Below are 14,060 nucleotides of genomic sequence, written 5' to 3' on the forward strand. Positions count from 1 at the left end.
GTCCCTCATACAAAATTCCCAAACACACACAGACCACAAAGGATTGAGGCGGAGACTTCAGTAGGTATAAGTCATCTAGAAAGCCTATAAAATACAGATTCCTGGGTCCCTCCCATTCTGTGATAATAGATAATAGGTTAGGGTGGGGCCAAGGCATCTGCATTTCAAACAAAGTTTTCCTGAGGATTAGAAAGTAGACAAATGCCATTCTCTGAATTGCGAAACAATTCAGATCATTTTAGAACAACCTTAGTATTTTAGAACATAAAAGATTCTCATGGTACCATAATCTGCTCTCAGGCCTGATCCAATTCCATCATGGTTACTATTCACCATCCCCACTGCTCAGTAGGTCTTTTATTAAATGGCAAAAATTTTTGCTCTTGCCCTCCTAATTGCAGTCACCACATCCTCAAAGAAATATTGCCTATATTGTGACCCATATCATTAGGTGCTTATTTCTGTGGCTGAGGCAGTTAAGCCCTTGAAATATCTATTATGCAACTGTTCCTGGGTCCTGTACTCATTAAAATGATACTAAAGTCTTAGGGTCTTTGTTTTTTTCTTCACAGCAGGTTGGCAGTCATTCAATTAGAGTGTAATTCAGTATTGCAGCTCACTTCACTTTAAAATGTTCATCTCAGTTCTGATGATTATGTTCAAAGATTTACTCTATCCAGATGCCAAGCTTCCTCAACTGGACAGAAGCAAAGCAGAAATATTTGTTTGGCAAGGCCTGGCAAATTTTTGGAGGTATTGTCATGTCACAGCAGGGCACTAGTCAGGTTGTAATTTGCCTTAATTGTTCTTCCCACAAATAGCAACGATGATTACCTCTAGGTCACTGGCACTCAAAGAAGGATTTCTTCCCAGTCACTGTAAAAACCAGAATACTTTCCACAAACACCTTCCTCAGGATTCCACTGCAAAGAATCCTGGATTTTGACCATTTAGTGTCTTGACCTGATACAGGTTTTTAAATTTTTTTAATGTTTATTTATTTTTGAGAGAGAGAGAGAGAGAGACAGAGCATGAGCAGGGAAGGAACAGAGAGAGAGGCAGACACAGAATGTCAAGCAGGCTCCAGGCTCTAGGCTCTGAGCTGCCCGCACAGAGCCTGATGCGGGGCTCAAACTCACAAACTGCAAGATCATGACCAGAGCTGAAGTCAGATGCTTAACCAACTGAGTCACCCAGGCGCCCCACCTGGTACATGTTTTAGTGGGTTAAGTCACAAACCTGCCTATATACCTGTGTGTGCACATTAGCAACATGGAAATAACTCGGAGAAATCACTGGTCTCCCATAAAACAACCCGTGTTCTCTACACATAATTTGTTCCACCTGCCATATTTACAAGGCACCCTAAGGAGAACTAGAGTAAAACCCAGCAATCCATCTGCCTCCCAGCCATAAGGGGTAATTATTACCTCAACTAAGCAAGGAGGAAATGCACAGCAGGCTGCTAACCAAGGCAGGTGACCGATGGAGGTGACTGACTGACTCAGCCAGGTCATGGGCTTTTCTAAGAATGTCTGGAGTCACGGTATTATGACAAACAAAATTCACTACCAACAAAGAAAGGGGAGAAAAATGGACAGAGGCCTAGATTCAATGGGCCACACCCAGAACACAACTCACAAATATGAGTTTTGTCACTTCTTGTGGGCATGTTAAAACAAGAAACAAGGGGAAAGAGGGTGGGGGGGAGGAAGTTGGGGTGATGTTATACCAAACCATTGGTTAAAAAAACTTTAAAAGTGCGAGAGTGGACATGAAAGCAGGTGTTTTGTTTCTATTAACCTACTATTAACTATACTTCTGTATGTATTCTTTAAAAAAAAACTTTAGCTAATATTTACTAGGAATATATAATGTTTTGTTTTCCATGCACACAAATAGGGCCTGGCTTCCAATACCATATAAACTTTACTGTGCCCAGTTAAGGTCACAATGACGAAGACCAAATACAAACTGTAAAGAATAGACTGTTTTATCAGAAGAATGATGTTGGAGTGCACAAAACACATTCATATCTTCAAAGAAATTCTGTTACTAAGAAGCTATTAAAGGAAGCGCTCTTTGGGATTATACCCCAAGTGAATTGCAAAAGGTCACACACAACTCCTTCTTTCTGAAATGAGATAGATACAACACACAAATTAGCATATAGAATATCAAGTCATTAAATGTTCCTTGTCAAAGCTCCCGTGGGAAGATAGGGGAAAGGCAGGGAGTGGGGGAAGGAATACAGTAGGCAAAAATGGACAGGCCACTTTGCAAAGACATGGTTCCCAGTCTTGTAATTTCACAGATCAGTAAAATTAAAAGAAAAACATATGGTGGACGTGGGGAACACATCAACAAAGAGTTGTCATTTATTCTGCTCAAGTTTAACCACCATCCACTATCATGACATTCTGTTATAATATAAAATTATAAAATAATAAAATAATATAATACAGGGGCGCCTGGGTGGCGCAGTCGGTTAAGCGTCCGACTTCAGCCAGGTCACGCTCTCGCAGTCCGTGAGTTCGAGCCCCGCGTCAGGCTCTGGGCTGATGGCTCAGAGCCTGGAGCCTGTTTCCGATTCTGTGTCTCCCTCTCTCTCTGCCCCTCCCCCGTTCATGCTCTGTCTCTCTCTGTCCCAAAAATAAATAAACGTTGAAAAAAAAATATATAATACAATATATAAAGGATAAAAAGTCAGACTCTCAAAATAAAGGGTAATTCTTTATATCAAGTAAATTTAACTTCATGTAAACTCACCACATCCTTCTTTTAAAAACTGAGCATCTTAGAACATATGAAGCTCTTCACAATCAATGCCTTTGATATGAATTTGGGGAAAAGAGTCTCTAGCTTGCAGTTCTGAAAATGTAATTTTCAAATTAAATTGCTTTGTGTTTGAGGACCATTTTCCTCCACAATTTCATACCTGATGGTAAGAATCCCCCTAGCTCTGCCTGTCCTTTTTCACATTAGTCAGTGTGATAATTTATAAAGAACACAAGCTAATGCAGAATGATCACCGTAAGGCAATGAAGCTATGGCAGCAACAGATCTCTCTAAATTATTTTAATTTAATCCTAACAGAAGATGGCATTTTTAATGTTTGCCTGTACCTTGGTCTCTGACTTAACTGCCATGATTAAGCAGCCAACACATATTCTGGCCTCAGTGTTAAAGTGGCTGGATTAAAACCAGCTATTTCCCCCTGCTGGTTGGACGTGTTTTACATTCTCTACCTCACTGCCTGCAGCTTTAATGCTCCCCATAGTACCAAACCCATTTATTTTCCATCCCCAGACTGACCTCCTAAAGCATCATTAACATGCCCCCAAAGGGGGCTCCTGTCAATTTTAGCGCAGCACTCAAAGCTGTCTTGGGGTCTATCGGGGCTCCATAGGAAAGGAAGGCACTGAAGGAAAGGCACCAACCCAAACCTTGGGGAGCACCAACACAGAAAGATGAGGCCCAGGAACAGGGGGAATCCTATTCAGAGACTGCATGCAAGGCTAACGATGGAAAGACAGGTTTATAGATACCCATAATTAGAAGCTTCTGCCACTCAATTCTCAGCTAGTTAATGGCAGAAGGATCAATATCTACTTTCGATTTTCATGTACAGCATTAGGGCCTTAGTGGGAGACAGGTCTCCTGGGAAGGAGAAACCACCCAGGAATGGGTCTTGGAGAAAGTGATTCATGACCAAAATTTATAATTTTATTGATTTGCCTAATATATTTTCTAAAATATATTTGGAGTTTCTCTTTTGTTTTGATCAACTTCCTTTTTTTTTTTTTTTTCTCCTTGCTAACACTACTCACCTTGAAGTCAGTCACAGAGAAAACGATTATGTGGAGAAAATATCGGGAATAAATGTGGAATGGAGTTACGTAAACAAAGCGTGCCAATTTGGAATGATATCCCCTGGGTTCATTCACACTCAAACAGTGATTCCTGAGCTCCAAAATGGAGTGAAAGCAAACAGCACTGCCTTCTGTAAACACGTTTCCAGGTCCTAGGGATCTTTGTGTTCTCTTCTTGCAAAAGTACCGAGCAAAACCATCAGTGGGTCTCCACTTTAAATTAGATTCATAAAGTCCAAATGGCAAGAAATAAGCTTTAAAATATAATATTTTGATAGAATTTTTTTTTCGGAATCAAGCAGAGCATCTGAGGCTTTACAAAGAAAAATAAAAAATTGTCAGTACAGTATTTCTAATGTACAATTTATGCATGGGATGGGGATTATTTTGTCAAAGTATATAAGAAATCCAAAGCTGCACTTAAAAGCACACTGAAAAACATAGTTACTGATACTAAAAATAATATTGAATCCTGCTAAATTGGGGCATTAATCATAGCATCTTGATTCCTATGTTCCTTCTCATACATGTGTTAATAGAAAATTACATTTTCCCTGAGTAAGCCCTAAAAATTAGCCACTATGAAACATTCTTCATTACTAACAAGACAGTCACTCTTTTAAAGTTTACCCAATTTCCAAATACTTCTCAAAGAATACAAGTCTTTCCAAGTCACATGCTTTAATGGGTTATAACAGGCTCTGTCAAGTGATAATGGTGGCATCTTCAGAAGCTATGAAGAGATTTATGCCTTTGTGAGCCAAATGAGCTCACAACTTTAAGGAAACTTCCTAAATCATGTGCCAAAACTGACATCCATAGTTCATCTTATTAAGAACCATCATTTATTAAGTGCTTCTATTAACCAGGTACTGCATTAGGATTACCTTTAGGTCTCATTCAATCTTACAGCAACTCTACAAGGTAGGTGTTATCATCCCATTTTATGGATATAAGAAGTGAGGCTCAAGGAGGTTAAGCAACCTGCCCAGGGTCATTCAACTTGTAAATGGTGAAAAGATCAGGGCTTCCAGCTCAGGTCTGGCACATGACAAAGCCTGTGCTCTTTTCCTCTAAAACTACAAGGTCAGGCCCAGCCCTGGGATATAAACCTCCTTGATCCTAACCTCATTCATTAGAAGTTGTTTTATCTTTAGGGATTCCATAATTGGAAGTACACAGGTTTATAAAGGCTGTTGGTATAAAATGTAAGCAAATACATTTCCCAGAGTGAACAAAGGAATAGTTTTTTAAACGGTCATAGGAAAAGAAGTTAGATTTCACATGGTAAATTATAAACCAGAATAATATGTAAAAATAGGTATGAATTTCCATCAGGACTGAACCATACGAAACTGCTGTATGTGAAGGTCAAAACAGCCAAAAAGGTGCAACCTCAGACAATTCATCCTAATAATAGAAGTGCAGATCTAGGCTCTAAGGGGCATGCTCCAGTCCATTCACAGTGCACCAGCAGAGCACAAACTTGGTGATCGTGTGTGGCTCCCATGGGTACTATACCTGAGCAGAAGCTGTTGCTGCTAATGGTCCTCGCTGAGCGCCCAGAGCTGCTGGGGTTGAACTCTCTGCTCTCTTCCTCAGAGAAGGGAGACTCAGAGGCTGGGGACACTTTGTGCTGTTGCTGGGGCAGATGGGGCCGAAGAATCAAACGGGGAATTCGGCTTCTGGAAATCTCCTTCTCATGATGCTGCACTCTCTGCTCCTTCTTAAAATCGGACATTAAAAAGAAAACAATAGGAAACTTGTTTCCCCCTCTTAACTCCTGTTTGTTCCTTCTGGGTTCAGTTTCTAAGAAATCACATTTCTGAATACTGTATCTTTACAAAGTACTCCTTATCTCAGTTGCTTCAGTGAACACCAAAACTCTGCCACTGAGCTAATCCTTCAAATCTTCTGAAGACCACACACTTGGGTGTGGATGTGTGTGCACACACACACGTGTGTGCATGCACACGCACACACCTCCACTCATTAGCAGGAAAGCCATTCCCTCCTCCCATGCGATTCCTAACTCACCTTCCCTCTCTGGCTTCTTCTATCACATTCAAGCTTTTGCTTCTCTCAAAGGCTCTTTATTACTCACAGCACACTCCAGCTTATTACTTGATTTCCTCTAGACTTCCATTTTGCTTTCCCTGACTTGTTCTTTCCTGTCTCCTCACAAAGTAGCCCCCTATACCTGGAACAATTCTTTCTTGATGGATCATTCAGGCTTATCTTTCAAATCCCTCCTCTTCCGGCCAGGATCTTAATTATTCATTAATATCCTGGTACACAAGGCTTGTTGCCAACAGAAAAGCAAACAAAAATCCAATACCCAGTAAGATGGCTCCACCTTTTACATCCTGGTTAGCTTTTGTTTTCCTTGCAGAACACCCATGAGAAGAGAGTTTTCTCTCTCTCTTCTTAAAAACACAGCATTAAATACAGAACCATGCCTTGGTTTTAAAAATGCATAAAAAAGTAATATTTTGGCAGGGTGTTCCAATTTTTCAAGTGCTTTCCCAACCATTACCTCATTTGATCTTTACAACCCAGGCCATAGAGAGGACACTAATTTAAATCCCTATTTACAGATGAGGAAACTGAGGCTAAAAGAGCTAAAGATGCTTAGCCAACAAGGCACATCATCTAAAAGCAGAACAAGCTTTAAGTCCAGTGTTTTTCGGGGTCACCACCGCCCTGCCTTATTAAAATGGATTCCTAGGAGGAGCTCTTTGCAAAAAACTGACTGCTTCCTCCAACCTCTGCAATCGAAAAAGGCCTTTGGATTAGTAACAAACACTATTTGGAAACATGACCTCCTGCCCATTTCCACCGGCTTACCAGGAAGGGTCGCTGCCAAAGTAAACATCTCTGGGAGGTCTGCACAGTGCAGGAATTGAAGGGAAAGCCTCAGCCGCGGGAACTCCTGAGGTCGCTGAGGCATCTACCCCATCCAGGGCGAAAGCCGCACCCAGCCTCTGGATTTGCTCTGCACATCAGTCACCCAGCAGGTATCACACGTCAGCCACTCTCGGGCACACTGCAGACCCTGAACCAATGCTGGGTCGCTGACATGCTGGGGATCTTATTTCTCAGTCACCAGTACACCAAATCCTTTTTATTCACATCACTAACCGGGCATCATTTGAGAGCCAGATCCCAAATCCCCATTTTCAGGAGATGGATTAACCCTCCAAAGTCAATCTTTTAATCCTCGTGTCACCCCCTCAAATCTTTTCCTCCGGTACCATCTCTCCATCTCCTGGGTCTCATCGTCACCTGAACAAATGTCCTCTGCCTTCCCATCGTCCCCACCACCTCCTCGTCCCCGTTCCCTGCGACTCTGTACGCCACCCCTCCAGCTCTCACCTGACCCGCTCGGCGGGGGCCCCGCGGAGCGCGCGGACACTGCCCCCCGCGCCCCCACGACGTGCCTTACTTACCTTGGTCTCTCGAAGGGGTCCCATCGCTCCGCTGCCCGCCGGGTCCCCGCGCCGCCGCCGCCGCCGCCGTCCAGGAGGAGGCACCTGCGGGCACGGGAGCGAGGACACTGCGCTGAGCCGGCGCGGGGTGCGGGCGGCGGGTGCTGCGGGGCCGACGCGCCGCCGCCGCGGCCGCCGCTCGCTCGGCTCCGAGGGCGCGCCCGGCCGCCCCGCCCCGGCCGGACACGTGGTGCCGCCGCCTCTGCCCGCGGCCGCTCCCGGGGCGCCGCCGCCTCCTCCCCGCCACCCCCGTCACCTGCCGGAACCCCGGTCGGCTCGTCGGGTCCGCCCGCCCGACCTCGCCGCCGGCACTTGCCCCTAGTACCGCGCGCCCCTCCCGCTCTGCCGAGCCCGACGCGAAGCGGGCAGGCCGGGGCTCCGAACATCTCCAGCCTGGAGGTGCCCGACCCCCTCGCTTTGGCACCTTAGGGTCCGGTTTGAAGGGGGTGCACGTCTGAGAGAAAAACGGAGAAAAACTGCGATATCACGAAGAGCCAAAATGGAGAAAGTTTTTTCCCTCGCGGCCCCTCCCTGCCCTCTTGGTTTTTAGTCAACATACGGCTCCCCACAATTACCTCGCCCGAGAGAGATGGGGCGGGTCCCCCTGCACCCGGACCCCAGCCAAGCCAATGCTGCAGGACTGACACAGCAGCTCGTGCAGGGATCTCAAAGGCCGAGATTCTCCTTGGGGGATTTACATCAGAAAGTGCAGGGAAAAAACGACGGGGCCGGTTCCCAAGGGCTTGGAGAGCCAGGCTGTTTAAAGGCGAGGGCAGCCTTTTTTCTCCATCTCTGCCTTGAAGCGGTGGCCGGGGATGCGCCCCGGGGCACACTGCTATGGGAAGGGCACTACACCTGAACTCAGAAACCCAGCGCACTAATACTCTCTTTCAGCTGATGCCGTTACCTTAAAGTTCTTGACCTCTCTGAACCTCAAGTTTACCCTCGTTTAATTGAGGGATAACAATAGTATCTACCTCGAAGGTAGCTGTGAGGATTAGAAGAGGAAAATAAAAACAGTTGTACCCAAAACAGTTGACTGAACAGAACTTTCCAAAGGGCACTTGAGTCACGTTCAGGTCACCCATTCAGTATTTGCTGAGGCCTCTCATATGACTGAAAAAGCATTTGTGAGACATACAAATTTGTTCAAAAAGCTTAAAATTTGTCCAACTGAGGACTTAAAATAGACATCATCAGCTGGGTCATGGGCCTTACTTATTACAATTACTACAGTTAATCTTACGCAAGTCAACATATATAATAACAGATGTCCTTTACTCAGAATTGGAGGATATTCTAAGTAGTAATGTGGACAGGACACAGTCTGATCCTTACACACAGTGTTGTACATGGGAGGACTATAATCCTTGAAAATTATATTTGAACCACCACCATCCCCATCTGTCTGCCCTGCAGACATTTTTCCGAGTCCTCAAATCTCAAATCTAGGAATGCGCGGTGTGAGTCCAAAGAGAGCCTGAAATCAGAGCATTAGAGAAATCAATTTGCCTTTTTCCTATATTCCTAAAGAAATTTTATCGCCTACATCTTCATGACTTTTCAATCTACTAGATTTCTTAAGCAGTGAGCCTGGTAGTCTTAGGGTTCTTTATTTGGAAAGAGGGGGTGATTAATTCATACTTTCTATACCCACATTGTCTTGGATAAGGACTTCAGAAAAGTGATGATTCCTACAGTCTATTATTTCCAAAATTATGTGCCCAAGGACATGTAGTATGATACAGAAATGCACTGTTAAGGCCAAAATGTGCTTCTGAATTCACTACTGAGAATTGAGAATTGAGTCTGGGGGGCTCATAGTAGAAATACTCCCCACTGAGCTGTCCAAATCAGAACCTCAGAGTCATTCTTGACTTTTTCTTCTCCCTCATAAAGCCCCCACATAGCAGAAACCACCAAGTCATCTCCATGATACTCTAGTAATAATATCTTGAATCTGATTTCTTCTGTCTACCGTTCCACTCTATTATCTGCATTTAGAGTCTAAACCACAAACATCCCAGATGATTGCAGTAGTGATCTAACAGAAGTTGTCTTGTTCCCAATCGTGCCTCTTATTCCTTTCTTGCCAGTTTTTAAATTTTTCCACAAGGCCTTTCTGAATGGCCAAATCAAGCCATGTTTCTTCATTAAAACTCATTAATCACTTCTCAGGTGTCCTCTAATATTCAAACTCTTGAATGTGGCACAGAGGCCTTTCATGATCTGGCCTTCTTTACCTCTCTGATCTCATTTGTTACCATTCCTCATCCACCATCCTCCCTCCTTACCTGCTCCTCCTCTCTGTCCCCCCTTCCCAACCTCTGCTCCACCTACAAATGGATAACCCTCAAACTGTAGAACTTTCAGTTCTCTGGAGGTGTCATGTTTTATTTTTCCTCGAAACTGTTCACATGCTGGTCCCTCTGTCTAAAGCATTTCTTGCATTTGACTCCCCTTAAGCCCCTTCAATTCCTAAAGATACATTAAGTTTCATTTTAGAAACAGCTTCTTCCAGAAAACCTCCCCTGACCCTCCAAGGTCAGTCCGTACATATTTCCAGGACACCTGTTTTAAATTCACCCCAGGAGAGCTGTTAAGATCTTGTATAAGAATTCCCTATTTATTTGTCTGTCTTCGCCAGGGATCACAGGCAGTAAGTACCTAGTACAGGTCCTGTCATACAGAAGGCACTCAGTATACAACAGTCAAATGAATGGTGATAAATGAGTGAGTTCTATAAGCCCATAAGAAGTCCATCAGTACAGGGTAAAGAAAATAGGCAACTTCTGTTTTGCAAAGGACTCAGATAAAGCTGCTTCCAATATGTCTTTGTATTTGATGATGGGGTGTGTGCCTAAAAAACCCAACATGTGTTCAGTGAAAGCTTTTACTGCAGAAGTGCAGGCAGTGAGAGGCTGTGCAGTAGCCCCGCTGTCACCATAGCAACCCTGCCGAGGGAAAGGCTGATGATTTAGTGTTCTAACGTCTCTTAGCTCTGTACTTTTGGAACCCAAGCCTGTTTTTCTGCTGTTCTAAAAGGCAAGTTTTACAAATGATAATATCTATGCTGCCTTTAATTTCATTCAAGTGTTTCTCATGTCATTAACAGAAATGTCTTATAACGTTTGGATTATACCACCAAAGAGATATAATCTATTACAGCATATTATATTCATCTTTCATCTGCTTTAAAATATTCTCATGCATCATTTTCCATTTCTACTTACTTATTTTGTAGTCTCGTTTTGTAATTTTGTGGTTTCTCCTTTAGAGATGAGTGTAATGCTAGGTTTTAGAAAATATCAGCTGCTTTAGAAGACTAGAACCCATCTAGATTATAAATAATATCCATGCCCAGGCCTGGGAAGGAACTGGAAAGATAGGGTGTTATAGTTTGGGGAGAAAAGAAGAATGTGCAGGTAATTATGCCCCCCAAATCTAGGATATATTATTTCTTTGTTTATGTGAAATTTATAGTTATCAAATGAATAATCTCTTTCATTTATACAAAACTTTATATTTTCAGAGCTCTATTTTTAGAACCTCACTTGAACCTCACAAAAATCCTATGAGGTGCATGTGGCCAATTCCTAAAATTAAAGAAGTGAAAAAGGACAGGTTTTTATTGATAGGAACCCCCCAGCCTGCAAACTTAAGAGAAAAGACAATATATATAAATGCATTGCAAAGAGAAAACATCTCCACCATACAACCGAGACCTACTGCAGTACCCCCCCCCCCCCACCTCTGCTCTCCCTCACAGCTCACCTGCGTGTGTATGCTGAGGGCTTCTCCGGACTCAGTCAAGGCTGACAAAGCACCATCTCCTAATCCTATCAGCTGTGTGAGCTAGCGCTGCCTTCTGTCTCAGTGACCCGATGTTGGGTGATCTGCACAGCAACAAGGAGCAGCTGACGTGCTTTACAACACGTCATGAGGAGAAGAAACTGCATTCTGGGGCATCCTGGGATTTTTTTGTGGTGGGGTGGAGACCCATATTTTTCTCACCAGGGAGAGAGCAGTCCATTTCCCCTTAGAAGTGTGTGTGAGTGATCAATCCTCCTCTTAGATTATGTGTGTTAATGTTACTTTATGGTTAAGGGATTCTGCTGTTGTAAAACTGTAATGAGTAGAATTCTACAAGATCTCTCCCTGAGGAGGGGGGCCAGAGAGTACCTGGGTCAGAGAGGGGAGTGGGTAGCCTGAAGTAGGGCCGGCTAGAACAGCCAATGGGTTCAGAGTGTGTCACTTATTTCTGCTCTGCAGAGCCCTCAGTCAGAGGCATCTCACAGATGAAGAACGGGAATTAAGGAAAAGTCCAGCTGAAGAGGCAGAGAGGTTGAGGGTTGGGGGCTTTGAAGGATGGTACAGATACCATCTTCCACTTGTCTGATGGGGGAGCAAACATGAGGTAATCCTCCCCAAATGCCATCTGCTGTTTGTGGCCTTTTGCCCATTTTTAAGAATAGGGACAGATACCAGCCAAAGACATAGGGATGGTGATTGTATTGAACAAATTGGGGACATGTGGTTGGACAAGTATGTGTATACTTATCGGGGCAGTAGATTCAAACAACTAAAACTAAGATGCTCTGGAAAGTGTGAGTGTCAAGGTTGTCACCCAAATAGGAGAAACTGAGTCTTGACATTTACCTAATGAAAAGCTTCAAATGACTGGACAAGACAGCAAGATGTGTGGGTCTTACAGATTTACAGAAAGGGCAAAGAAAGTTATCTGTAAGGTAGACATAGGAAGGCCTAAATCCAGAGGCTGAATTCTGGGTGGAGAGAAAATCACCTTCCACTCTTAGGAGACCAAAAGACCAGAAAGTATGAGAAGCACAGGCTGTTGAAAGCTGCCTGAGCCCAGGGCGGGGAAGCAGCGACCTGGAGAGAAGATGAGGCTGAGAGTCTTTTCACACATGGAATGGGCAGAGCAGGTACCCCAGGCTGGAGGCTCTGAAGGATACATGCAGCATCCACACCAGTCTAGGTTTAGAAAAGAAATGTATGATCTAAGTTCCTAGAAAGCAGATCTGTGGCTAGATTTGAGTTACATTAAGATAAAAGAAATTGTTTTCCATTATATCGTTTATTTCCATGATCTTTCCATTTAGCTTTCTAGTAAACGTTCTTCTCCTTCTCCTTCTTCTTTTTTGAAATTTTGCCTTTATTTCTGCTAAAAGATGGGGGAGTGGGGAAGGATTTTGAGATTGTCTACTCAAGGGGCCAGAGCAGTATAGCAAAATGGAGCAGAGCACCCCTAGAGGCCAACCTGTGGACTTCCTGTGATGGTAGCTGCAGGAGTCCAGGGGAAATCTTGAAGCACCAAGCAAGCCAGTTATACTTTTGAGAGTCCTCCTAGGACACTGCTGTGAACACCTTTCCCTCATCACCTGAAATCCTGTGACCTAATGAGTAAATTTAGCCCCTGTTATGTAGTTGTAGCCACTTTCCTGCAGAAAAATAAATCCAGAATTTGGGAAACTAGCCAATGTTGTTTCATCTGCCTGTGTGTCCTCTTTAGCTATTTCTAGAATACTGTTTAATCAAAGGGGAAAAGAAGTACTTTTTCTTTAAAGATAGCTTTAATGTTTTCTTTTTAAAGATATAAAAACCACATCATCAAAATTTGGGAAAAGAAAAATATTACTCACCATCTCATTGCCCTAACATCAGTTATCCATATTCCTTCTGTTAGCATTTTTGTGTATTTGCTTTCAGGCTGATCTATTGTGAATCAAAAACAGGACTGTTGAAATGAGAATAAAATTCTCACTTGGGGCCTCTTGAGGCCATCGCATCTGGCTATTTCTGGATGGCTGTGGTAAGCTCCCATGCCCATTGTTTTCCCAGAAGTTATTCCCCTCTGTTTTCCTATGATTGGGCACTAATACAGGATATTAGGCTCTTGGTCCTCCTTACCACTGTTGACAAACAGCTGGGGCTGCAGCCAGACACTCAGAAGCTCAAGGGTATCTTCCCAGGTTCCTGGCCCTGGTGGTTGCTGGACCAGCCAAATGTTTCATGAAGAGCTGCCAGCAATATGATGGAGAATTACCAAATTCAAGGCTTGAGAATGACCTCAACTCAGAGGGTGGTAGAGAAACATCTGTGTCCCTTTCAAATAGAAGCCTAGCTAGTGGCCTGCCATGATATGATGCTGATTCAAGGGATAACAGGAGAGTGAAATGAGTTTCCTGAAGTCTGCAAAGACATCTGTATTGAAAAGAAAGTAGTTTAATAAAGGACATGGATTCTCCTGTCCCACAGGCCCTTCTTTGCCTCTTTCTGACTGGGTAGCCTTAGATTACCTTAACCCCTCTAGGACTCAGCATATGATAAGTGCATATTAATTAAAAGAAGGAAGGCAGGAAGGAAGGAAGGAAGGAAGGAAGGAAGGAAGGAAGGAAGGAAGGAAGGAAGGAAAGAAGGAAGGAAAAGAGGGAGGGAGGAAGGGATGGAGGGAGGGAAGGACAGAAAGAAGAAAGAACATTTTGTACAAGTTAATGTCTTTGGGGAAATTAACTTCTCTGATCCTCATTTTCTCACCTATAAAATGGACTTACTAACAGTAATTACTTCATAGTGCTATTGTAAGGATTAGATAAGAATAACTGCAAAGCCTATCATTTATGTTGGGCACATGGTAGAGCTTAATAGATACCCTCTCTCCCTCAGGATCAACCACCAT

The 14,060-nt window shown here is 43.6% G+C and overlaps 1 protein-coding gene across 2 annotated transcripts in view; it reads right to left on the reverse strand.

Annotated features, from left to right (window-relative positions):
• The window catches only part of SYBU (syntabulin), a 112,805-nt gene that overhangs the window by 66,880 nt on the left and 31,865 nt on the right, over window positions 1-14,060 (reverse strand). The window contains exons 1-3 of one of the 2 annotated variants that reach the window (XM_011291446.4): window positions 11,135-11,271; window positions 7,322-7,405; window positions 5,394-5,598 (exon numbers count right to left, since the gene is read on the reverse strand). In XM_011291446.4, coding sequence (XP_011289748.2) covers window positions 5,394-5,598; window positions 7,322-7,345 — 229 coding nt within the window. In that variant the 5' untranslated portion in view covers window positions 7,346-7,405; window positions 11,135-11,271. Of the gene's footprint in view, window positions 1-5,393; window positions 5,599-7,321; window positions 7,406-11,134; window positions 11,272-14,060 lie in introns of those variants that run through there. The other variant, XM_019823041.3, reaches the window with a different exon arrangement.

The sequence above is a fragment of the Felis catus genome, chromosome F2 (assembly GCF_018350175.1).
Source record: "Felis catus isolate Fca126 chromosome F2, F.catus_Fca126_mat1.0, whole genome shotgun sequence".
Taxonomy (NCBI): Eukaryota; Metazoa; Chordata; class Mammalia; order Carnivora; family Felidae; genus Felis; species Felis catus.